At 45.4% G+C, this 26968-nt stretch overlaps 2 protein-coding genes and 2 long non-coding RNA genes across 4 annotated transcripts; 1 reads left to right on the forward strand and 3 right to left on the reverse strand.

Annotated features, from left to right (window-relative positions):
• Positions 1 to 4735: 4735 nt before the first annotated feature.
• rnf130 (ring finger protein 130) lies at positions 4736 to 18730 on the reverse strand. Its single transcript, XM_082553219.1, has 9 exons — positions 18042 to 18730; positions 17604 to 17906; positions 12904 to 13095; positions 10500 to 10750; positions 9613 to 9684; positions 8824 to 8900; positions 8565 to 8661; positions 6475 to 6661; positions 4736 to 6259 (listed from the first exon to the last, which is right to left on the reverse strand). The coding sequence occupies exons 2-9, from the start codon at positions 17875 to 17877 to the stop codon at positions 6147 to 6149; spliced, it is 1263 nt and encodes a 420-aa protein (XP_082409345.1). The 5' UTR covers positions 17878 to 17906; positions 18042 to 18730; the 3' UTR covers positions 4736 to 6146.
• Positions 13163 to 17586, reverse strand: LOC309718233. Its single transcript, XR_014279923.1, has 2 exons — positions 16324 to 17586; positions 13163 to 13832 (listed from the first exon to the last, which is right to left on the reverse strand). It is a non-coding gene; the product is annotated as an uncharacterized lncRNA (long non-coding RNA).
• An 801-nt stretch (positions 18731 to 19531) lies between the features above and the next one.
• Positions 19532 to 20773, forward strand: LOC309718228. The gene is made up of 3 exons (XR_014279922.1): positions 19532 to 19866; positions 19974 to 20211; positions 20322 to 20773. It is a non-coding gene; the product is annotated as an uncharacterized lncRNA (long non-coding RNA).
• Positions 20774 to 23641: 2868 nt separating this feature from the next.
• Positions 23642 to 26167, reverse strand: LOC309689161 (proteinase-activated receptor 4-like; the record flags this gene model as incomplete). Its single annotated transcript, XM_082505404.1, has 2 exons — positions 23642 to 24251; positions 26113 to 26167. The coding sequence occupies 2 exons, from the start codon at positions 26165 to 26167 to the stop codon at positions 23761 to 23763; spliced, it is 546 nt and encodes a 181-aa protein (XP_082361530.1). The 3' UTR covers positions 23642 to 23760.
• Between the last annotated feature and the right edge of the window lie 801 nt (positions 26168 to 26968).

Raw genomic sequence — 26968 nt, forward strand, 5'->3', positions numbered from 1 at the left:
AAAAACAACAGGGGGCGCTGTTTTGTCAGCGTTAGGGGCTGTGAGTGTATTTTACAAAAACACCGCTTAAAGTTTACATTTCAGCAGAAGAAAATGTAATTTAGAAAAAGCCGAACAAAGCCACGTTCTAGCTTTCCCCACAGTCATGTGATAGGTTACATGATCCCACACGTGAACTTAGGAGCTCCAGTATTTAGGGACCGTGTCAGAGGCGTTGTGTCAGATAAATACATGCACTTCTGCCTAAAGATCAGATCAGTTCCCAGCATGTTAACAGCGGCGGGCCTACCCAGACTGCGTTCACATAATTGCAGGTGACTTTACTAAGGCCGACGTAAAGACTGTGCTCCCAAAGTTCTATTAGCATGTCGAATGTCCCACCAGAGGAGAGAACACTCTAGACCATGTTTACTCCAACATCAAGCATGCATAGAGCCATACCCCTCCCCCCACCTCGGTCAGTCCAACTACCTCTCCCTCCAGTGTGTGAATGTGTGTGTGAATGGGTGGATGATTGTGTATAGTGTAAAGCGCTTTGGGGTCCTTAGGACCAAGTAAAGCGCTATACAAATACAGACCATTTACCATTTACCATTCCTGCTCTCCCAGCCTTACACCCCCCTCAGACGCAGTGTCAGGCCCACCACAAAGACCATTACAACCTGGAAATGCTCTCTTCAAATCACAGGACCGCTTCACACAGACAGACTGGGGCATATTTGAACACCAGGATCTAGAAAGTTTCACTTCTCCATTTGTACAATCCCAATAGAGCACTAAGGTCGTCCAATCAGATGCTCCTAGTACATCCAAGGTCTTGACTGAAGTTGAGAGGTGACCGGGCCTTTGCAACTGTGGCACCTAGACTCCGGAATAACCTCCCTGTTCATATTCGTACCGCTGAGTCTATCCAGTCTTTTAAATCCCATTATAAAACCTCTTTTTACTTTGGCTTTTGATTCTAACTAGTTGGCTGTTATCTGGCTTGTTGTGTTGTCACCTATTGTTTCTTGCTATGTTTTCTTATTGTTTTGTTTTAATTGTCTTATGCTTTTACTGACTGGGAAGTACTATGGTCAACTTTGTTGTTTTTAATATGTGCTATATAAATAAATTTAGATTTGATTTGATCCCATCCTGTCTAAAATCAGCCACAATCATCCCAGTGCCAAAAAAGTCTCCAGCCTGAACGATTAGCGCTCTGTGGCCCTCATGCAGCTAAATACTTTTACAATTTATTTTTCCAAACCACGGAGCCGCAGTATAAAGACTAAAGAGCCGCAAGTGGCTCCGGAGCCGAAAGTTGCCGACCCCTGGACTAGTCCTTCAGCACATCAAGGATTTCCTCCCCCCAGAATTCGACCCCACCAGTTTGCATACCATAGGGTGACCATATTTTGATTTCCAAAGAAGAGGACACCTGGCCCAGTACTGAAGAACTTCAATAATGTTTACTTAAAGAAATTTTTAACATATTTAAATGAGGCCTTCTCTGTGCAGTTAATGAATGGTGATATAAAAAATGTCATATAGGCTTTTACAAGTCAACAAGGGCAAAAAAAAAACCCAACTTAAAAACCTCTGGAATTAAATAAGGGTACCGAAACAAGGCCTCATCTGTATGAGAAAAATTACCAGTACTGGGACGATACGAGGGAAATTTCTTTTGCAGTTTGTCTGAAAAGCTGCAGTTGCACTTTGGCATCTTTTAAACATCACCAGGGGCTTTGCTGCACGCTGTCTGTCCCGTCTGCGAGTGCAGAAAGTGACTTGGAAAGCAGCAGCTTGGAGATGACATCATACATATGTAGGCCTATAGGAAAACCCGGACATTTTCATCAGTCTCGAAAATCCCCCCGAAAGCCCCGGACAGAACATGAAAAGTGGACATGTCCAGGAAAAAGAGGACGGTTGGTCACTCTAGCATACCGCGCAAACAGATCCACAGAAGACGCCATCGCCACAGCCCTCCACTCTGTGCTGAGTCACCTAGAGAGGTGGCAGAGCTACGTCCAAATGCTTTTTGTGGACTACAGCTCAGCCTTCAATACAATCATCCTGGACATCCTCATCACCAAACTGGTCACTCTTGGCCTCCTTCCTCTCACATGTGCCTGGATAAAGGACTTTCTCACAAACCGGCTCCAGACTGTAAGCCTCGGCCCTCATTTGTCCTCCACTCGCACACTGAGCACCGGCTCCCCACAGGGCTGTGTGGTGAGCCTCCTCCTGTATTCTCTCTACACCCATGACTGCAGTTCGACCCACAACAACATTCTCATCATCAAGTTTGCTGATGACACCACAGTAGTCAGACTCATCTTAAAGGGAGACGAGGCAGCCTACAGAGAGGAAGTCCTGAAGTTGGCATCCTGGTGTTCGGAGAACAACCTGACACTGAACACTAACAAAACCATTGTCGACTTCAGGAGGTACAGCACTGACTTAGCCCCCCTTTACATCAACGGGGAGTGTGTGGAGAGGGTCCACGCCTTCCGGTTCCTTGGTGTCCTCATCTCTGCTGACATCTCCTGGACAGACAACATTTCAGCGGTCGTCAAGAAGGCCCAACAGCAGCTGCACTTCCTGATGGTCCTCAGGAAGTACAAGCTGAATTCCAACCTGCTGCTGACCTTCTACCCCTCGTTCATTGAGAGCCTGCTAACCTACTGTAGCACAGTATGGTACAGCAGCTGCACTAAGGAGGACAGAGCGAGGCTTCAGAGTGTAGTTAAGACAGCACAAAAGATCATTTCCCTCATCACCTGTTTACTTATTGTGAACGGTGATATAAAAAAGTGCATGATATTTTAGGTGACTGAAACTATCAGGCTTATAGTTCATAGATAAATCTTTCATGGTTGATTGTTCATATGCTTCTACATCCACATTGAAGCCTTTTGATTCTGTGTATCACAGTGCATTATGATTCCTGACAGCTGACTCTATTTCCAGGCTCAGCTGCACAGGCTGCCTGCTTTGACTGTTTTTAAAGCAGAATACTTACAATCAGGTTACAGGACACTTTAACATTAACTTGTTTTTCACACTGAACTGGGAAAAGCTTTCCTGCCTATAACTTGAAGGAGCTACAAAACAACATTAAGCTGTTTTCCATGTTTCACTGGAACATGTTAAAGGGTTATATTTGTCTGCAACTACTCTTGCATGTCTTTCTTTGAGTCTGCAGAGGGTGCCAGTGATGTGGAAGACATCATGCCTCGTCCCTATTCCAAAGATGCCACGTCCCAGTGGCCCCCAGGATTACAGGCCCGTGGCACTGACCTGCGAGCACTGTGAGGGTCATGTTTTTTGACTTTTCTAGTGCTTTCAACACCATCAGGCCGACCCTCCTGGGTGATAAGTTAACAGCGATGCAGGTGGATGCTTCTCTGGTGTCCTGGATTGTTGATTACCTAACAGGAAGACCACAATATGTACGTCTCCCACAGTGTGTGTCTGACAAGGTAATCAGCAGCATAGGGGCACCACAGGGGACTGTCCTCTCCCTTCGTCTTCACCCTATACACCACAGACTTCAGCCACTGCACAGAGACCTCCATCTTCAGAAGTTTTCTGATGACTCTGCGGTGGTTGGATGCATCAGCAGGGATGATGAGAAAGAGTACCGGGCTGTGGTCGACTCCTTTGTCACGTGAGCAGAATCATCTGCAGCTCAATCCAGGGGGTCAGTGTTGACATTGTGGAGGACTATAAATACCTTGGAGTACACATTGACAATAAACTGGACTGGGCTACAAACACCATAGCACTTTACAGGAAGGGCCAGAGTTGTCTCTATTTTTTGAGGCGACTGAGGTCCTTCAACATCTGCCAGAAAATGCTCAGGATTTTCTACGAGTCTGTTGTGGCCAGTGCGATCCTCTATGCTGTTGCATGCTGGGGGACCAGGCTGAGGGTCGCAGATGCCAACAGACTCGATAAACTAATCCGTAAGGCCAGCAATGTTGTGGGGATGGAGCTGGACTCCCTCAAGGTGGTGTCGGAGAGGCGGATGTTGTCCAAGATAAAGACAATGTTGGATAACACCTCCCACCCACTCCATGACATGCTGGTCAGTCACAGGAGCACGTTCAGTGAGAGACTGAGATTACCCATAATGCACCACTGAACGACACAGGAAATCATTCCTGCCTGTGGCTCCCTGTACAACTCCTCCACCTAACACACTGTTTAGTGCAACAGCTACACCCTTCTTGCACTTGTTCTTTTTCAGCTATTTATTAATAAGTGACTTTTATGTACATATATGCCTGTATATATGGTGCTATTCTTAGTTAGTGTATTGTCTGTCTTTGTTAATGTTTGTTTATAATGGAGCACTGTAACAAAAAATTATTTCCCCGAAGGATCAATAAAGTATTGATTCTGATTAACATGCGATCACGTCCTTTCATTATGTAGCTGTCTGCGTACATTTTCGTATGTTTTTAGAACTCACCTGTTTAAATTGTAATAAGGCAATATTAGGGGCGTGGCCTTGTTGAGTGACAGGTGGATGGTTAAACTCTGCTAATTTTAGGCCCCAAACCGGACATCTGGACCGTGTTTGTGCTGTTGGAGCATTTTTAACCCTCCGGCTATCCTTTAATGACATTATCTGACCAGTAGCACGGCTCTTTTTATATACACCCCATCTCTGATGCAGATTACTCTTTTTAGCAGGTTCTTCAGGTTGGCTCAGTTGGCCACAAAGAAACAGAAACTTTGCATGTTGAAGACACTTTGATGACATTTAATGCTGAGGCAGTACAGACACAGTGAACTAAAAGCGCCACGTCCTTCTTCATCACCACCACCATGAAACAAAGAGACAAAGACAGAGAGACAGTTAGCAGCTGAGCGTCCTGCAGGACTTCAGGTCACTTCAGAGATAATACTGATCGATCAGTCAGGTTACAGATTGTATTATGCTGTTTATATACTGATTATTATTATTGTTAGAATAACAGAATGAGTAATTCAGAAGCTGTTTAATACACATTAACGGAGCAGTCCCTCACTTCAGGACCCCCAGTCTTTACTGTACAGACATGTTAGCAATGATCAGCATTTGTTAGTATTAGTTAGCAGCTCAGCAGCCTGCTTACTGTTGATCAGGATGACTGATGTACCCGTATTAATAGTGACTAAACAGTATGTGCATCACATTATAGTTGAAAAATAATGAAAACCTCCAACTTCTTAGAAGTGTTCGGTGTCCACGTTAGATTTAGTCTGTCACGGTCTACAGCAGGCTAACAGTTTCCCCTCGGCTTCAGCCTCTGTGCTAAACTATGCTAACATCATAGGTTGGATTGAATTAAATTCCTCATCTTTACCCATCTCTGAGACGGGAACGTGAGGTTTCTGAAAATGCTGCGTTGTTCTTTAAATCTGAGGACAGAAGACCCAGAACGGTTTCCTGAGGAACGCCACACCCACTGGGAGGTTTCCTGAAGTGGTGGATCAGTCCTTTAATATAACATCGCTTGATCTACAGACAAACTGGATCATTATTAAATTTTTCTTTAATTATTTTTTTGCTACAGGGAGTTAATAGTTAACACTATTAAAGTCCACATGATTGTTTAGGGTCCAGGTCTAGTGTTCAGGTCCAGATCCGGGTCCAGAATTTCATCTGGCTCTTGTTCTGTCCAGGGACACAGAGGACTACAGATCTCATTCAGCACTTACAAACAAGAAAAAGTTGTGGTCCAGGTCCAGGTCTTTACAGGGTTCAGGAGCCTGTTAATGATGTCACCATCAGTCAGCCAGAGCTATGCCTGAACACAGAGACGTGGGCAGGAAGTCTGGATTCAGGTGCTCTGGTTCAGTTCAGGCTGATTTGTTTGCTTCCACGTCTTCTAGTTTCCCTCTACTAGGAAAAAACAAACAAACACGAGAATCTCTAATTCAAGAGTGGGATCCAGACCAGGATCGAGACCCGGATGTGTTCAGTTTGTAGAAAATCTGGTAGAATAAATGATGGTTAAAGATCAGATTCAACGCCCCCCCCCCCCCGCCCGCACGCCCCTGAAACAGGAAACACTATATGAAGACTTCCTGTGTCCATAAAATGTCCTACATCTCTCAGCAACTGGAATGGTGTTGTTGCTGGAGGGCAGTAACCATGACAACCAGTCTCAGGACTTGTTGTCATCGTAGAGGTCGAGCGAAGCCTGTATATCCGGAAGCTCCATCTCACAGACGACGCTGCGAGGAGACATGGAGTTCCTGCTGAAGAAGCGACCGCCGCCTGGAAGGACAGAAGAACGTCCATCAGAGTTAATTCACTCAGCAGCAGATGCAGACGCATAACTCTTTACTTTTCAGTTTTACTTTGGTTGCTGGATAACGTTGCTCAGTTGCACTGTAAACTTGTTGCTCTACATCCACATGAAGTTGTCTTTTACTTGCCTAGAACATTTATTTGCAGTGACAGTGAATTACAGGTGTTGTCGTGTCACTTACTGGTCACGGCGATAGTGATATCGGCAGGTGTTCTGGGCGTGGCCTCAGAATGGGTGGGGCTGAGTGGCTCCAGGCTGATGGATGGCTGGTTGCTGTCACTAAGGGGCGCCCTCTGGTTGCCAGGTGCCTGACTGGCACCGAGGCGATCCACATCCAACACAACGCTGTCCACACAGGGAACACTGGTCTGAGGACAGACAGAGGCAGTCACTCCCAGGTATAATTCAGACACACCTGATGTCTTATAGATGGAAATTTTCTTCTTCAGAAACACTGCGTTGCATCATTGATGCAGCCTGCACTTTTATTTCCAGGGCTTAACAAAGGGAAAAGTTCTGTGTCTAAATACATATTTAAGCAAGAATATTTCCTATAATTGATCAAACTAAAACAGACAAATGCACGAATTCCAGTGTTCTACCATCCATCCATCATCCATCCATCATCTCCTTCTTTACACTTCAGATACTTAACAAGTCTGAGTTATAATTGACAGTGCAAACCAAAGTCTTGCTACGGTTGTACAGGGACTTAGTGGCCTGTAATAACAAGCCGGATACCCCAAATTCCTGAAACAACATCACAGAGTGTAGCAAGAGATGCGGTCAAACGCATTCTCAAAGCCCACAAAACACACATGGGCTGGTTGGAAAAGCTATTGTACACTCTCAAATACCCCTAAAAGGATAAAAAACAAAAAAACAAAACCACGTTGCTCTTCTTCAATCCAAATGTCATTTCGACTCTCCTGACTTCCTGTTGTAGCTGATGAGTGGGATAAATAAACGTGCACATATGCAGTTTGTCCCATTTCAGTTAGAGAAAGGCTTACTGTTTTTTGCAGTTTTATTGGACAAAGCATCACAACTTTGATGCTTTTAAAAGCAATGTGCTTTTTACAATAAAAATATTTACGTTTGCTCATGAATACAGCTTTACTGTAAATGCGCACGATATTTGTCAGCCTACAAAGATGAATTTAGAGTTTTTGATGAGACAGTAGGTATTCAGTGAAGTAACGCTGTGTGCAGACAGCAGATTGCTACAGTCTGAATATTGGTTCAACGCAGTGAATCACAAGAACTTAATCGAAGCAAAGCAGGAATGGAAAACTGAACCTTTGCTACCAAAACTGCAGCTTCACATGGAGCAGTCTGGACCAGCTTTATCTTTTCTTAAAAGAACAACAGGTTATTCTCAGAGTTTATCAAAGAGCGTTCGGTGGACTCTGTCATGTTAAAAAGAAGCATTTTAGATCGTGCCTCTTCAGGTGGACTGATGACACTGCAGGAGATCTGGAGCTCCAGCTGAAAAATAAAGCGGACGCTAGCTCTGGACGAGAGCTGCGATGTCTGTGACGCCGCCCACGTGAGGGATAACCAAAGAGCTCAAGACTGTGAGGAGCTGGCAGCAATGCACTCAGTGAAAGGACTGCAGGGAGGAACGTGATCATGCAGGTGTGTTTGTAGAGTCGGAGGCTGGAACGGGACAAACTGGCAGGTGTTCAAAATGTCAAATCTAAAAATCAGCAATGCTGAAGACTGGTGCTGTTTTTATTTTTTTGTCCCAGAGAGGAGAACTGTCCACACGTCAGGAGACATTAACTCTCTTTGGAGAAAAACTTTCTCAGTGATGAAACAGTGACGATCACACATCTGCTATCCTTCACATTTCCACCTCAGACATTGACCTTAATGTTCAAGCCCAGAACTGTCTCCGTGAACAAGACAAAGAGCTCAGAAATGCAGACAAAGTCATTCAACTACAAGCAAAACGTGGATAAAGTTAAAAGTCTTTAACATTTAATAGAAAAATGCACATAAATGCAAACAGTGAGGAAATGTTGGTCTCTTTACCTAACTCACATTTCTGTTACCTCACTGTAAAATCTACCCTATCAGCAGAAAGACATCGAAATAATACCGAGTTCAGCTGCAACCATCCGCAACAGACCCAGTTTCTCACGTTAGCCAAGCTTGGTGTACGGTGAGGGCACGTCAGCCTGGTGTGAACGCTGGTTTGGATTACAACACATCTGGGTGTCTCTGTTTTTGTGTGTCAAACATGCCCATGTGTCAGCGAGGACTCACCGTGATGCCGAGAGCTTTGAGGATGTTCAGTTTGCACATGGGGCAGGTGCAGTGCTCCTTCAGCCAGGGGTCCACGCACGCTTTATGAAAGACGTGTCTGCAAAGACACAGGCGTGTTATCAAAAAACATCACGCTACGTGTTATCAGCACGACATTAGACATAGCAGACAGAACGAGGAAGAGTTCATAAAACACTTTTAATTACAGAGCCAGACTGGTCTGAGACTGGAGAGCCTGCAGCAACAAGGTCAGACTCACTTGCAGGGCAGGATTCGAACCACATCGTTCAGCTGGTACACTTCGATACACACTGCACAGTGGTTTGACTCTGTGTCCTACACACACACACACACACACACACACACACACACACACACACACACAGGAAACAGGTCAGAGCTTTGCTGTGATGTTGTCTCTGCTGGTTCTGATAGTGCAGGGGTGGGGAACTCCAGGCCTCGAGGGCTGTTTCCTGCAGGTTTTAGATGTGTCATTGATCCAACACAGCTGGCTTAAATGACTAAATGACCTCCTCAACATGTGTTGAAGTTCTCCAGAGGCCTGGTAATGAACTAATCATGTGATTCAGGTGTGCTGACCCAGGGTGAGATCTAAAACCTGCAGGACACCCGCTCTCGAGGACTAACGTTCCCTACCTCTGTGATAGTGGCTCGCAGTTAGAAGTCTTTCTGATTTATGTTTCTCCTCTGAACAACATCATTGCTCTTTCATCTGAACGTCAGCGACACGTTAACCAAACGGCTGTGAGGAAACCAGATGTTCACATGCTGCATTCAAAGAACGAGGATGTGAAGGATCCAGACGCTGAGCTCATTGTCTATGAACGAGTGAGGTGGAAACTTCATCGAGCAAAAACCTTTTTCAGACAGTTCTGCTCCATCAGCTCTCTTTCCATGTATTACAGCTCTGCAGAGGCAGTCACTCGCTGCCTGAAAGCTCACGTAAATTTAACCTTCTGGGTTTCGGAACCTCATTCACGGGTCCTACATCACATGTGAAGGAGAAACAGCCAACACATGTGCTCACCTTGTCTCCTTTTTTCACCGTCCTCGTCTTCAGCTTTCCGATGGCTTTCTTCGCTGCATCTCCAAGACGATGCTGACAGAGTGAGAGGACAGAGTGTTAGAGTCACAAACATTTCCAGGATTTGGGTTTTGATTCTTTGTGAAATGTGTTCTGATCAGAGTCACACGACTAAACAAACTTCATCTTTACCAAGTCAGTCAGTGAACCTCTGAGCAAATGTGTTCTTCTGAAGCTACCTGGACTCAGAGTCTGCTCTTCTACAGAAAGACTGACTTTCACTGGCCCTTTGTTCTTCAAAGGGCCAGTGAAAGATGAGGCAGGAAACACCAAAAAAGAAGAACATCTGAGTAACAGCTGTAAATGTGTGTCAAATGAAGAATGCTTTCATGAAGCACACCGTGAAGGAAACTGCTGGTCTCCAAACAAACACGGCTCCGGTTTGGAAACACCAACATGGCAGGCAGGGCCATGTTGGAGGTGGAAAACGAATCAAACTATATGAACAAAAGTCCCAGGAGAACATCGGGGGAGCAGAACATGAGAAGAGGGGCGGTCAGCTGGTACAGAAATACAGTAAAGAAGAAAGTTAACCCTTCAGAGGGCTGATTGATCATCGCAGGAAATACTGATGAGGTGAAGGAAGGATCTCAAAGTGACAACAGGAAGTGTCTGAAGAAGGTTTCTCCAGCTGGACTGAGTGAGATCAGGGCGATCGATTGCTGAAGAGCCCGACAGACTGTTTATCAGACAGTGCTTCTCTCTCCGCTCAGGAGCAGAAATCCTGGAAGCTCAGAGTCTTCACAGGAGGAGGAGGACAACACTCACATCAGCGGATATCACAGACTCTGGTACCTGAATGTAGCATCAGCCCGCGGCTAACGTGTTACCTGGCTGCGGTCGCGAGTGCTCGTGTAGCGGATCTTCTGGATGAAGTGAAAGATGAGCCAAGCTGACGAAATGATCATGAGGATGATGAAGGAGATGGAGACGAAGACCAGCGAGCCTCGGTTGATGTTCTTGGTGGGCCCGCGCTGACCAACAACCACGGAGACCAGAACCGTCATGTTCCGCTCAAGGTGGGCCAGGATCTCTTTACCGTATGCCTCTGTGATCATCACCGCCACGATGTCACCCGTGCCTGCAAACAGAATCAGAAACAGGGTGGCAGCAGGGACGGGGACGCCGTGTTAACAGTCATACAGTAAAGTGTACTGGGTATACTGGCTTTAATGGGTTGACCACACATTACAAGTTTAAAAGTGTTTGCAAAAACAAAAGCATGTGTATCATGAGCGCTTAAACACAGCAGTTACTCTGGTGACGGTCTCTGCTCAGACGCTTCAGATCATTTAAACACGGCGTCGCAGTTCTTCTGTTAAAAACTGCTCGATGTTTGTTAAACCCAGACTCCAGGTCAGATTATCGAATCAGCCCAACATAACACTGTAAACCCTGATCTCAGACCAGCTGAAATCTAAGCTCATACAAAAGACCAGGACGTTCAGAAGGCAGCACGCATCACGCCGATCAGCTCAGTGCACACGTGACCAGCACGGTTGGGTCTAATTTATTTTTACACCACCCAACAATCGAGATAAATAATCTGTTCTTAACATGGAGTACTTCCTGTTTGTGTTTTCTGAAACTCTAATTGGACATCAGCTTTGTAATTTGTTTCTTTGTCTGTTGATCTCTTCGTGCTGATGTTTCTCCCCATCATCACCTCGCTCTGTCCCACACACAGAGTGTGAGGTCACAGTGACCTCAGCCTCGAATGACACGTTGATCTATATTTAGACTGAACATCGACTCCACCCCCCGCCCGGCAGTCGTCACTTACCTGAACATCTCTGAGGGACGATGCTGCAGCACAAACCAGTGTCAGACTTTAATGAACAGAAACACTCTGATGTGAGTCCATCCTGCGACCAATAAATCAATATGCTAGGATCAGTGACCCCAGCATGCCATCACATTGTGGCACACGAGCTTGAGCTATGAACTCAAACAGCAGAAATTTTGTTTCGCTGATATCGCTGTAGGCGCCCTGACACCTGGACACCAGCGTCCTTGTTGCCGCCATGGCGTCTTTTTTACACGCAGACATGGCCGCGCTCTGATGAGGGGGCGGAGGGCTACGCCAACACCAACCAGCTCCAGATAAGTGAAGCCATCACTCCAGCACCAAAGCCTGCAGTTCCTCTAACGTCCACCAGGGGGACCACAGTAAGTCGTTAAAGCTTTGCCGCTCTTTGGTCTCTGTAGCCAAAAGTATGGCGATTCTGTACTGAAGTACAAGTACTGATACTGGTGTTACAAAATACTCTGATAAAAGTTGAAGTCAAAGTGAAAGTGTACGAGATCTGTACTCAAATACTTTTACTTTGCCTCTACGCCTGGCTCAATAATCATGTCCAGGCTGTGACCAGCTGACCTGCTGCTGCAGCTCTTTGTGGATGTACACAACTGAACAGGATGTAACCCAATGCTTCAGTCCCCACACCAACAGTACACAGTTTATACAAAGTTAGCATGATGGTGGGATTTAATGACTGAATCTAAGCATCATCAGCTTAGCTTCATCTCTGCTAAAACTCATGTAAGCTAACTCTGATCACCACATCCACTGTGTGCCGTCCAACACGGAGCTTTACTGTAAATTCACCAACTAAGCCGTTTGTCATTCACCAAACTGCAGAAAAGTTTCATGCAGCCTCTGACTCACACGTCAGCTCAGTTTGTTTTGCAGGACAAAAGACAGAAATATAACATCCCATCATATAGAGCTGTAAGTGAGCATCCTTCCCTTTAACTCTAAGCTCTCTTCTTCTTCTCCTGTCTTTCTTCCCTGAGTGAAGTTAGCTCTTCCTGTGAAATCTGCAGCTGCAACACATTATGAGTCAAACTGCACACAAACAGTTTGTGTGCTGATGTTTGTTGATGTGATAGAAACATTTAGTTTGAAGGAAGTAGAAGTCAAAAGTTATCTGAAAAATAAATACTCAAGTAAAGCACAGATATGCAGAAGTACAGTGAGGAAGTACAAATACTTTGATACTTCCCTGCTCTGTCTGCAGCTATGCCAGTTTAACAAAGCTAGCTAGCTTTAGCTCATAGCTCTGCACACACGACTAAATGTGGAGGTGCTTCACAAACCAGAGGGTGGAGAATACGTCCATCTTTGCAGTGTGAAGCAAACACTCAGGTAAACGTTTCACCTGTTCAGATGAGTAATATGCTTGTGTGTGTGAACGCTCATCTCTGATTGGCTCGTGCGGTGAGCGCTCTGACCTTCGTGTCCCATCTTGACGGTGTACTCTGGGGAGTTGTTGTAGATGAGGACGGCCGTGGCGTTGTACGCAGCTGCCTTCAAGATCTTCTCCTTAAAGGTGCAGTTACCTCTCTGCATCAGCGCCACCCAGTGGACACTGCGGGGCGGGACCAGGAAGTGAGTGTTTGGGTCGCATCCTTGCCGGTCGACCACTGAGAGGAAACCAAAGTCAGTTTAATGAAGTGTAACTAAAACGACTCAAAGGTGAGCTGCTCAACATTCGATCAATAACTCATCTTTAATCGAGTGAATTTTCCCAGATCAAACAACGATGATCAATAAAAACACTGAGACTTCAGATTAATCAATACATAAACAATAATAACAAGAACAAAGCTGGCTGCTGATCCGCGTGTCATCAGTTAAAACACATGAAACCCCAAAACAGGCATGTCGACACATTACGGGTCAATCACTTCAGATGTTCATGTGAAGCTGATCGTTCTCTATAATGAAAACAACAAAAATCAGCCGATCTGTAGGCTCAGACCCACGTGTGGTGCCCCACCCCCGCTGGGTCAACTTCAGACTTTTTGAGGTTTTCCCAAGGTTTTCAGTTATTTTTATTTTCTGGGAGTTGATTACGTGAATCGAATGTCATGAAACTCCTCAAAGGAGTGAATCTGAAAGTCGGCCTGCTGCAGAGGATCATGGGAGTCAGCTGACAGCCCACCTGTGTGAGTCCAGTCCTCGTGGGACAGAGCACGCTATAGGCTGGTTTAAATCAGCTGACCAGACTTTACACACATGGACAGACAAGAAGATGACATTTTGTAGCACTTATAGTACCTCATTGATTTTAACAGAACCAAGGAGATGTGCAGCAGCTGTACCGTGAACTTTGAACTCAGCTCAGGTTTCACTAGCAGGTGCTCCAACATGCTTTTCTCTGTGTTATAGAGCAGGGCGATATGACCAAAAATATTTATCACGATATACATTCGAAAATTTGCGATAATGATATAACTGACAATATAATTGACACGAAACACAAAATACTTTACAACTCCTCAACTTTATTAGTGCAAAACCCCCCCCAAAAAATCAATATATTTTCACTTACACAAGCAGCTTTTTTAAGTGCATTAAAGTTATATAAAAATTTAACAGTGCAAATGCAAATTCCTTGCTGACAGTTTAACCAAAAGGCATTTCCAGTGGAAACCGGCCGACATATCCTCAGCATAACCATGTAGAATATCCACAAAACTTAAAAAGAGGTTATACACACACAATACAGTAATATTATGTTGAAGCACAGTATGTATCACTTCGCCAGGCTCCTGCCTACGATAGCCGTAATGCTCCAACAATCCATCAAGCGGTGCGACAGATTTTCGAGCGCCATGTACATAAAATCATTTCGAGGTCAGTAAACACAACCAGAATTCATACATAAGGCACACGGGATTATAAGGGACACTGTAGATTTTCAGAAAAATCAAAGGATTAATTTTAAGTGTGCCGTATTTTCCAAACACGGTAATAACGACGGCCTGCTAGCATGTGCTACCAAAAATAGTGCTTTGTTGTGTATCTGAGGGATGAAAGCTAAACCAGTTCCACACCACTGAAGTTGCAGCATTTTTACAAACCAGTTCTGCTTCATCCGTTTCATTCAATGATCCGCTTTCACTCTTCTCATTCTGCGTCACCGTCATGTGCGTATGTAAACAAAGGCACTGCGCATGCGCGTTTTACCCATATTCTATCGCGATATTTCATTTTCTTATCGTTGCCCAACATTACACCGGTGTTACCGTGAACGGTATGATATAGCCCAGCCCTACTGTGTTATTGTCTTTATTGTGGAACGGCTGCATTCAGCTGCTGCTGTGGTTTGAGCTGGAAAAACACTGAACTCAGTTATTTTACTTTGTTACACGTCTGATTGGTCACAGTTATAGTGACATGAAGGTCTGTGTGTGTGAGTCTGTGTCTGTGTTGGCGCTCCATCCAGCAGCTGCAGTGTCCTTGGACCATCTGACTGTAATCTGACACTTCGGAGCAGAGACTCTCCGACCTTCAGCAGCCAGAAAACCTCTGCAGTGTCTCACACACACGTGCACATACACACACATGCATGCACACGCACGCACACACACACACACACACACACACACACGCACAATCCACTTCATCAGCTGCTTCCTAGTGTTCATGGGAGCAGCTGATGGAGTGGATGGTGTGTGTGTGTGTTTTTGTTGACAGTGAATGTTGGTGTGTGTCGCTGAATTTGGCTGATTACTCTGACGGCAAAGAAAACAACAAATCAGCTTCTCTTAAACTCACAACTTTTTCTGAAACAAAGAGATAATCAGAGTAACTTCCAGGATCCTCCATCAGTGGGTTAGGCCACATCCACCTTTTCTCTTTCTCTCCTGAACAGCTTTGATGCGTTGCTCATACCGAGGCTCTGAGCTACCTTTACATTTGGCCTCTTTTCCTGTGTTCAGCTGAATGAGGGTGTTTTTAAATTGCTTCCTGTCAGCGTGGACAAGCAGCACCTGAAAACTCCTCACCTGTCTTCAAGCGCACACAGCCTTCAGAGGAAGCTGTTGTATCTCTGATATCTGCATTTTGGTCGCTACTCACCTGGTGGTGACAGGTGGGGGTAGGGACATACACTGTTGGACTGGGCCATATCATACCATTCACGGTAATACCGATGTAATGTTAGGCAGAAAATGAAATGTTAGCGGAGAATGAGAAGAGCGAAAGTGGATCGTTGAATGAAACAGATGAACCATAATTTGTTTGTAAAAATGCTGCAACTTCCGTGGTGTGGAACAGGTTTAGCTTTCGTCCATCAGATACACAGCAAAGCACTATTTTTGGTAGAGCATGCTAGCGGGCCGTTGTTATTACCGAACTGATTTTATGTACACGGCGCTCAAAAATGTTTTAGTACGACTTTGCTAAGCTACGTAGCCGCACCGCTCGGCTTGTCGGAGCATTACAGCTATCGTAGGCAGGAGCCTCGCGGAGTGATACGTACTGTGCTTCAACATAATATTCCCGTATTGTGTGTGTATAACCTCTTCTTAAGTTTTGTGGATATTCTACATGGTTATGCTGAGGATATGTCGGCCCGTTTCCACTGGAAGTGCCTTTTGGTTAAACTGTCAGCAAGGAATTTGTATTTGCACTGTTACATTTCTATATAACATTTCTATATAAAAACAGCTGCTTGTTTAAGTAAAATACATGGATGGGTTTTTTTGCACTAATAAGGTTGCAGAGTTGTAAAGTATTCTGTCTCGCGTCGATTATATCATCAGTTATATAGTTATCGCAAATTTTCAAATATATATTGCGATAAACATTTTTAGCGATATCGCCCTGCCCTAATACACTGGGAGGTAACTAAACAGCTACACCTTCACACCCAGTTCAGTCTGCACCACCTTAGACCAGTACAGCATCCACATCACACCACATTACTCCTTCTGTCAATCTCCTGTTCCCCTGTAGTGACCGAACTCCTTGAGCCAGGAACCCCTGCCAAACTCAGAGTCTGCCCTCCACCTTTGTGGCTGAGAACCAAGTGCACTTACACTCCCCCTTAAGAAGCTGAACGTTAGCCTTCTTTATCCAAACGTGTGCCTGGGATCATCGTCCTATTGGAACACCCAACTGTGTCCAAGCTTCGACCGAGTAGCTGTTGATGAGAATATTGAGGTGTTCCTCCTGTACCTGAACCACTGACAGCCCAGACCATGAAGCTACCACCACCATGCCTCAGTCGCACAGAGTCCTTACGCTTGAAAGCCTCCAAAATCCAAAATGTGTGCTGTACAATTATTCCACCGTGGAGGCAGAACACCCACATCCAATGAATGGATGAACTTCTGATAACAGCCAGCTACAAAACACGGCTCGTGTTCGATCAGCTGGTCCTCCCATTTGATCAAAGAACCTGATTTAAATTATATTATTAGTCTATAAAAAATAACAGAGAGCTCAGAGATGATCTGGACCTTCAGCCAATCGTCGACTGTTCACTGAAGCCTCATCAGAAATGTCTCAGTGATGGACAGCTGTCAGGAAGACGTTCTTAATGAAGGGAAACGGGAAAATGACGAGAACTGGACTGAAGACCAGAGGAACAGGTCTGCTGGACAGATGGATCCACATCATGGTCAGTGTGTACGAGGAGATCAGGAGGTGTTCCCACTGTCTGCAGCCATCTGTGAGGCACGGTGGAGGTCATGGTTTCAGCTGCAGGTCAGTCAGTGGTGTTGGAGATTTTTGATAAACTCATGAATTATGAAAAGTGCCATGAACAGTATCGGTCATGGATGGGCCTCCCCATAGCCTGGAGCTCAGCATCACTGTAAACTTCACTGAAGCATTGTGGGGTCATCCTGACAGAGGACACAACAAGGCAGAAACATCCAGAGAGCTTTGAATGTCCTTGAAGAACCTCTCCTGAAGATCCTGCTCAGAGAGCTGAAGGATGAAGCTGCTCACACCAAATATTCACTTTCAAACTCGTTACAAAAGTACATGAAGTTTTTGCCTCATTTACTGTGTTTCCATGTATTTTCCTACAAAACATAACCAAATGAGGGCTGACTCTGACCAGAAGTATGTGGAAACGTCCACTCAGCATTCATTTTACTGACACTGCAGGTGACAGGCGTGTGTGCTCAGATACCTCCGTGATGCGGTGCAGGTGCGACGATCACACCCCTGGTGTCGACCTTGGGGGAGTTCTGTCCATACTTCCCGTCATCGCTGCTAATCACATGGATGGCGTTTCCTCGCCCGTCCAGCACCGTCGCATTCACTGTAGCGCTCACAGACTCCTCCACCACCATGTTTGTGTCAGAGCGCCCTGCTGACACAGAGCGAGCCTGCACCGGGACCGGGACCAGGACCAGGACCGGGACCAGGACCAGGACCGGTGGGAGGGGGAGACGGGTCCGCATCCTCACAGCGTCTCCTGGTCACATCCAAACTGTGAGAAAGAGAAACAAAGTTTATGAGCCGGGCAGCAGCAACGGCTTGGGAGCTTCCTCTGCTTTAGGAAACAGGAAGTCCTCAGCACTGTGGATTTGTCATTTATCACCGTGAACGAGACGCGGGCTCTCACCTGTCACTGAGAGTCTGTCCTCCAGATGTTGGTCTCTTTGTTTACATTAATCCTCCGGATGCTGTTTCCCGGTTGGCTCTCCAGAGGATGATGTGTTATTCCTCTTTTGTCCTCCAGATGATCCTTTGTCTCCAGATGTGAGCTCGTGTTCGTTAATCTCTGGGTTCAGGCTGGAAGGTGCAGCTCGGACATCTGGAAGGTCGGAGCATCAGCAGCAGGCCAATATCTGGTGTTTGCATCCCGGAGCCTTGCGCTGGTTGGAGCCCGGATGGTAGCTCGGAGGTCGGGGCAGAATAGCTCGTTTTCAGCGGACTGCAGCCGCCTGCGGTTCCGTTAACAGTGACTGAGCCTCCGCCGTCTGCCGCCAGGTGCAAGCAGACACACCGGCGGGCTCCCGCTCGCCGCGCTCCCCCAGAGGTTCGATGAAATGCTCGTGAGAGGATTTGGCTCGTGCTCGGTGTTTTTTCCGGTTTGTCGCCGGTGAAAGCTGCGCGCTGCGGAGGATCGAGCCCCGTCTCCGTCTCTCCGATCAGCGAGAACTGCGCAGGCGCACACTGAGGGGCCCGGGCTTCATGTTTTGTAGCTGAGATTTGGATCAGCTGTCGCGATAGCTGCAGAGAGGCGGAGCTAATAGTAACAACGACGACGATATCGATCGCTTGTTGATCACCGACAGGTTGTGGATGTCAGCTGTAGGGTCATTCCTACTATTCGGTGCCATTTCAGTGTGATCACTCTTCATCAAAAAATACAAAATTTTGAATTATTTTAACATTTCATCTAAAAGAGGGATTTTTAACCTATAAGAAAAATGTATTGGTCCAGCTAAGGATATTATATTATAATATTTTTTAAAATCAAAGTCTTTACCCATGACGTGCCAAATGTCCACCCTGTTACAGGACATTCAATTTTCTATTAATAACTGTTTTGAATACACAGTTATAGTAATATTTACATTTTCTAAAAGCTACAATGTCCCTTTTTAAAATCTGCAAGGAAATTTCAAGGAAGTATTTTAAACAAGCATTATATTGAAAGAAGACAGGTTCAGTTTTAAGACACAGTGTAATTTCAAAAGATTGTTTTTAGATTCAAAGGGAATATAAAAAAAAATTGGCTCCATTTTTAAGTAACTTAATTTTGCTGATTCATTCCCTCCCAATAACCAAAGAGACATGCATTATGTTTGTTGATTTGATTTAATTAACAAAAGAAACACACAGGTAACAGGGTGGACAGTTATATTTGTAACTGAAGTCGAGCAAGCATGACTGGGGACATAGTACTTTAGTGACTTGTGCTAAAATAAAAGTAATTTACTTTTAATGTATTTATCCTGTGTATATATCAATGTGTTCTATGGTAGAGGGGGGTTAAACATACGAGAAAATGGTTTAGAAATAAGCATTAGACAAGTTTTACACTAAATATACCATATTATGTCATTAGGACTCAAATGGCACCGAATAGTAAGAATGACCCTGTAACAGTGCAACGTGAATGAGCAGCAGCAGGCGGTCAGACTGAGCCCCCTGCTGGACACCGTCAGTACATGCAGGTGGGCTCAGTCTGACCGACAGCAGCTCACAGGTGTGTGTGTGGCTTCAGGTAAATCAGACAGGTGGCGCTGCTGGTGCCCTGCTTTGGAGCAGACCTGCTGAAGCGTCATGAGTGTTTGTGATGAGATCAGTCGTCCTGAAATATCTCACTCCTGTATAAACTCTTACCTGTGCATGTAAATGCAGTACATGAGGTTGTTTTAGTGACCTGAGAGCCACTGATTCCTTTCAGAGCAGCTAAAGTCCAGTTTGCTCTTTTGCAGGTGACCTTTGACCCTTCTCAGGTTTTATTTTGTGCAGTGTTGTCGTCTTTTCTTCTTGCTCTGAATTTTTAATTTTCTTCAAGCTCCTGCTTTATGATTCCTTCCAGATGTTCCTGCTGTGCTCTGCAGGGCACACAGAGGCCATCTGAGCCTGAGCTCGTGTGGAGCATCAGACATGAACAACGCCCTAAACTTCTGCATCAGCCACAGACGGGAAGTCTGCTTATCAGCTGCTAACCGCTCGGGAAGATGGAGATAGTTTCTCACTAGTTAGTTTCTGAGGACTGAAGCAGAGCTGCACGTCTGAGTGTGATGTCAGTGTGAGGCCAGGTGAGAGCAGTGCAGGTAAGCCTCATCATGTTTTACAGGTTTTGTTGTTTATTCAGTTTTGTTTTTGATTTTCAGTTTTCAGAGTTTCTTGTTTCAGTTTTTTAATGTATTTTTTCTTTTCGCAGTAAAAGTGGAAAATGCTTCAGAGTAGAAACGCAGCTTGCCCCGCTGAGCTCTGATTGGGTGTGGGTTGTGGAGAGGATGGCGGGGAGGTAGTAGGAAGCAGGTACGTCAGGACTTCTATACTTCTGAGGACATAACAGTTTTTAAAAGTCTACAAACAAAACCAGCTAGCCTGAAGTGAGAAGAGGAAGACACGCACGGGTCCTCACAGAGGCACACATACCAGACACAGACACACACTTGGATTACATCACCAGGGGAGGGGACAGCACAGCAGCTCTGAGATCAGACAGAACGCCTCAGACCACAGACGGGACTACTGCTGACAGCATTACTACCAATACTACCAGTACCGCTGATACTGGGAGAGAGTACTGTCAGTACTAGTCTGAGGTGAGCTGAAAAACATCTGCTGCAGCTGTGACTCAGTGAAGAAGAAGAAGAAAAACAATGAGGGGGCTCACTGGGACTCTCCTGCTCTTCGTCTGCCTGCTGGCGTTCGTCTGTAGCGTCTCTCCTCTTCTTCCTCACCCCACAGATGAATGTCCTTTTATGGCCATCCATGAGTCTTCTTCTCTTCTTCCCGTGAACGCGTAGGCAGGCTGACAGTTTTTACTGGCAGCTTTCTGAAACTGAGGGCATTTAAACAGAGTGAGGATGCACAGTGTTTACAGAGGGAAGCAGTGCCTCCTCCTCAGGGTCGATCATTTACTGACACTTTAGACAGCAGAGAAAAAACATGTACAAACTTAAAAGTCTGAAAATACTTTGTGTGCATTTGAAGACACTTTTATAAAATTCACATGTTTAATCAAACCTCTCAAATTAAACTGAATTAGAATACTTTATTGATCCCCAGGGGAGGTCATCAGACATGGAGAGACACCTGCTGTGTTTATTAAATGACCTTCAGTTAGGACCGGCTGTATATGTGTGTAATACCAATACCAATCAATGTCTGTGAAGGTTCTCAGTCATCCAGGTCATCGTAGTCAAAGGAGCTTGCAAAGAAAAGCGTCTGGACTTCTTTAAGTTGCTTGAAGACGTTTCACCTCTCATCCGAGAAGCTTCTTCAGTTCTAAGGTCAAATGGTGGAGAGTCCCAGATTTAAACCTAGTGGGAGTAACCTCCCACAGAGGGACAAAAGGACCTCCTGATGATCCTCTAATCGCCTGAGCCAAGGTGTGAAACTGGGTGTGGGTCCCAATCAGCCAGAGTTTCGGGTGTGTTCATTGTGAAACCTGGCCCCACCTTATCATGCGAATTCCTGAGGTCAGATGGCCCAGGATGTGAGTGGGCGTTAAGGCGTCTGGGGAGGGAACTCAAAACTGGATTATAGATGGCATAGTTGGTGTCGTAAACCACCGCCTCTGTTCAATCAATGTAAACTTTATTTAAATAATTACTTTTTACAGACACAAGCTGTGCCCCAATTCCGAGGCCACATCCTCCTGAGGACCCAGCCTTCATGGTCTACGTGGGCCGGGTCCTCCGAACATCGAGAGCGCCGAAAGTGAGCGGCTGTGAAATGGGACAGTCTAGGTTTACGGCACCGCTGCCTCGGAGGAGTTTAATAAACTCAGCCGTCTGCTCCTTGCTAGCTAAGATATAACAGGACACTGGAGTAAGGTCTTCTGTGATATCAGTTTTCTGTTTGACGTTTATTCAGCTGTGTGAAAACTATAACTTTAATCTCAGCCAAACCGATTTACTCAGGAACAAATAAAACACTGAAAAAAGTCAAACAATAACATTTTTAAGTCATCTGAGTGACTTGTATATCATATCATGTTTAACCTGAGTAGCCAAAGACTGCAGGGGTCTGAAAACGATGTGCCCTATGGAGCGGGTGGGTAACAGACGTCTCAGAAAACATCGGAGCACTTTTACAAATATGTGATATCTTGATAAACCGAGCAGATATTTGAAGTTTACACAGCTACATTCTCGCCTGGAAATATGTTAAAAGTTTATTTTGTGACCCAGAAAGAGTAATAAGAGTAATATTAAAACTAAGCTGAAAAACAGGAAAACTGGAATTGGCTGGGCCGCGCTATCAATTCTGGGATACACTGGGCCACGAAGGATACATCCAACAATCATTAATCAATAATCATATTGTAAATGTCTCTGAAGTTACAGGCTTGTCCAAGATCAATTATAGTCTGTCTGAACCTGCATGTGATCATGTGCTGATGCAGAACACGGTTCTATTTTGGTGATGAGTCTCTGGAAACACAGAACACACCTGAACACCTGTTCAACCAATCACATTGACTTTACTCTGACCTGATCTCCAGGTCTCCTTCATCAGCCTGTGGGACAGGAAGCTTTAACGTTCCCATGGATCCAGTTTAAAGTCTTACAGCTCTAATGTGGAAATAAACATTAGAAATAAACAGCAGCACTGAGCGCGCTCAGACACAAAATCATCCATTCAAATCGTGGTTTAACATTAATTACTGTTAGAGTTTTATGGTTTTTATAGATTTCATCTGACAACATCTCTGATTGGTTTGAGTAGCTGGAAGCTGTCCTGAACTTTGTTTGTGGTCACACCCCTCTGGTTTCTCTGTGACGGTGGGTTGTCTGGACTGCTGATCACAAGGCATCAACAACCCCCCCTCACTAGCCCTCTCTGTGCAAACACATCCACTTCCCCTTGACTGAAGCTTTGTGGAAACCTTTATGGAAAATGAATGTGCATGTAAAGTACCAACACAGTTCACTCATAACTTTTTGTGTCTTTGTACACTGTAATAACAAAATCCCACAGCTCACCATTTGGGATGTAAAAGGTTAGCGTTCATCCAAAGTAAAGTGGGTCTTTAACAGACAGGTGAGATACAGAGGTCTGCAGAGAGAAGGAAGTTCCTGCTGAACAGAAACACAGAGCACTCTGTTAGCTGTCCAGTTTTATCTCAAAGGAAGCAGGAAGTGCAGCTAACAGGACACGACAAGCTCCAAAAAGTCTTTTTAAAAGAGGTCTTGGCACTCGGCAGCCATCTTGGAATGAACTTGGGCAGTATGCCACCGTTCAGTGATGATGGTTCTCGCAGGAGCGACATGACCTTTCTGTGTAACATCGTTAAATCTTTGAGCACAAACAGAAAATCTGATACTGGTGCCCAGCCACGCTGGGCGAAGTTGCCGTAGATGATTCAGGCTGATCATGAAGTTTCCCAAAGTATGAACAACAACTCAGCAAGTCAGACAAACTCAGGGACCCAACACAGGAAGTTTAGCTTTTAGCCACAACTGACTCATACTCAAAGGAGCTTGGAAAGAAAAGCGTCTGGACTTCTTTAAGTTACTTGAAGACGTTTCACCTCTCATCCGAGAAGCTTCTTCAGTTCTAAGGTCAAATGGTGGAGAGTCCCAGATATAAACCTAGTGGGAGTATCCCCCCACAGGGGGACAAAAGGACCCCCTGATGATCCTCTAATCGCCTGAGCCAAGGTGTGAAACTGGGTGTGGGTCCCAATCAGCCAGAGTTTCGGGTGAGTTCATTGTGAAACCTGGCCCCACCTTATCATGCATACCTTCGCATGATAGGTCCAGGGACACAAAGGCCAGACACCACATGGAGCCGTACATGTTGCCGTAAAAGATCGCCATGACAAAGCGGCAGAAGGGCTCGCCGAGCTCCCAGTTGTTCCCCCGGAAGTGGTAGACGATCCGAAATGGCAAAGCCATGAGTAGCAGGCAGTCGGCCACCATCAGATTGATGAGCAGCGTGGTGGACGGCAGCTGTTTGGTCCGGAACACCAGAACCCAGAGAGCCAGCAAGTTGGAGGGCAGACCGACCACAAAGGCGAACAGGTAGAGGATGGGCAGGTACAGGTTGGTGGCTGGAGCCTGGATCTCCTTCAGCTGCTTTTCCTTCAGAGTTGTCCCATTACAGGTAGGCCTGAGCCGGAAGGTCCGCAGACCTGCAGGGACACGACACACATCAGAGCGTAACAGGTCTCCCCTTAACCCGCTAAAACTGATGGGAGTGCGGGCACTCCCATTGGTTTTAGGTCAAACTTTAACCATTTAACCACTGGCTCAATTGCAAAATTCCAACTGTTCCTGAAAGCAGCAACTCTGCGCTTGCATTGCAAGTCGCAACATCCAAATCTTGGCAAATAACACAGAAAACAACAAAAACAAAACAATTTTAAAAAGATGGTAAAAAGAACTCAAGAACCCAGATGACTGATAAAATGTCTACAGCTCCATCACACTCACTCACTCTCTCTTCTCTCAGCCAACCTCTGTCTTTGCAGGGTTGCCTGAGGGTACCGTAATGACTCCAACTTTACTGAAAAAGCGAAGAGTCGCTGCTTTCAGGAACAGCTGGAATTCTTTCAATTGAGTTACAGATATTTAAAAAAAAAAACACCTGTCCGATGGCAGCGACAGGTTAGGCTTTGGAGCAGGAGTGGGGAAGCTTCTCGGATGAGAGGTGAAACATCTTCAAGTAACTTAAAGAAGTCCAGACGCTTTTCTTTGCAAGCTCCTTTGACTACGATGACCTGGATGACTGAGAAGCTTCACAGACAACTGACTCATAGCAGCGACCAAAGAGCTTTGGAAGGACACCAGGAAAAGTATTGTAGACCTGCACCAGACTGGGAAGAGTGAATCTACAATAGGCAAGCAGCTTGGTGTGAAAAAATCAACTGTGGGAGCAATCATCAGAAAATGGAAGACATACAAGACCACTGATAATCTCCCTCGATCTGGGGCTCCACGCAAGATCTCATCCCGTGGGGTCAAAATGATCATGAGAACGGTGAGCAAAGATCCCAGAACCACACGGGGGGACCTGGTGAATGACCTGCAGAGAGCTGGGACCAAAGTAACAAAGGTCACCATCAGTAACACACTACAACGGCAGGGAATCAAATCCCGCAGTGCCAGACGTGTTCCGCTGCTGAAGCCAGTGCATGTCCAGGCCCGTCTGAAGTTTGCCAGAGAGCACATGGATGATACAGCAGAGGATTGGGAGAATGTCATGTGGTCAGATGAAACCAAAGTAGAACTTTTTGGTATAAACTCAACTCGTCGTGTTTGGAGGACGAAGAATACTGAGTTGCATCCCAAGAACACCATACCTACTGTGAAGCATGGGGGTGGAAACATCATGCTATGGGGCTGTTTTTCTGCCAAGGGGACAGGACGACTGATCCGTGTTAAGGACAGAATGAATGGGGCCACGTATGGTGAGATTTTGAGCCAAAACCTCCTTCCATCAGTGAGAACTTTGAAGATGAAATGAGGCTGGGTCTTCCAACATGACAATGATCCAAAACACACCGCCTGGGCAACAAAGGAGTGGCTCCGTAAGAAGCATTTGAAAGTCCTGGAGTGGCCTAGCCAGTCTCCAGACCTCAACCCCATAGAAAATCTGTGGCGGGAGTTGAAAGTCCGTGTTGCTCGGCGACAGCCCCAAAACATCACTGCTCTCGAGAAGATCTGCATGGAGGAATGGGCCAAAATACCAGCTACTGTGTGTGCAAACCTGGTAAAGACCTATAGTAAACGTTTGACCTCTGTTATTGCCAACAAAGGTTATGTTACAAAGTATTGAGTTGTATTTTTGTTATTGACCAAATACTTATTTTCCACCCTGATTTACGAATAAATTCTTTACAAATCCTACCATGTGGATTCATGGATTTTTTTTTTCACATTCTGTCTCTCACAGTTGAAGTGTACCTCTGGTGCAAATTACTGACCTCTGTCATCATTTTAAGTGGGGGAACTTGCACAATCGGTGGCTGACTAAATACTTTTTTGCCCCACTGTACATGGTGAGCTTGGCGGTGAGCACCTTCAACAGCTGCATCGTCCCGTTCATTATCTAGTACGTGTCCACGGAGTTCCGGCAAAAGGCCAACACAGCACTTTGTGCTGCCACTGCGATTCTGAGGATAAAACATACTCTCTGGTCAAGAATATGTCATCTTTATCATCAGGCCCAAGGTCAAAGGTCACCCTGCTGTCCATGTCCAGTTGACAGAGGCCACCTGAGATGCCATGCAGCTCCCAGGAGAACAGAGTAACGGACACCTGACTGCAGGCTGTCACGCAAATGTCTTCAAATTGTTGGACTGCTCATTTAAATGGGGAACTACGGTATATTGATCTCTTATTGGCTCTGATCACGTCAGATGATGTCACATGTTTAATGATTTTTTTTTTCACTAGGACCAATTCTGTTTACATTATACATGCTTCCCTTAGGCAGTATCATTAGAAGACATAGCATACATTTTCACTGCTATGCAGATGACACCCAGCTCTATCTGTCCATGAAGCCAGATAACACGCACCAATTAGTTAAACTGCAGGAATGCCTTAAAGACATAAAGACCTGGATGGCCGCTAACTTTCTGCTTCTTAATTCAGATCAAACTGAGGTTACTGTACTTGGCCCTGAAAATGTTAGAAATATGTTATCTAACCAGATTCTTACTCTGGATGGCATTACCTTGGCCTCCAGTAACACTGTGAGGAACCTTTGAGTCATTTTTGACCAGGACATGTCCTTCAATGCACATATTAAACAAATATGTAAGACTGCTTTCTTCCATTTGTGCAACATCTCTAAAATTAGAATTATCCTGTCTCAGAGTGATGCTGAAAAACTAGTTCATGC

The sequence above is a fragment of the Aulonocara stuartgranti genome, assembly GCF_965226115.1.
Source record: "Aulonocara stuartgranti genome assembly, chromosome: 2".
Lineage (NCBI taxonomy): Eukaryota > Metazoa > Chordata > Actinopteri > Cichliformes > Cichlidae > Aulonocara > Aulonocara stuartgranti.

Excerpts from the sequence above, each read along its gene's own strand:
- rnf130 (XM_082553219.1), bottom strand. The coding sequence starts at position 17,877 with ATGCGGACCCGTCTCCCCCTCCCACCGGTCCTGGTCCTGGTCCCGGTC. Across the intron at positions 9,685-10,499 it reads GCACTCGCGACCGCAGCCAG|CATCGTCTTGGAGATGCAGC; the intron begins GTAACACGTTAG and ends TCACTCTGTCAG. Across the intron at positions 8,901-9,612 it reads CGGTGAAAAAAGGAGACAAG|GACACAGAGTCAAACCACTG; the intron begins GTGAGCACATGT and ends GTGTGTGTGTAG.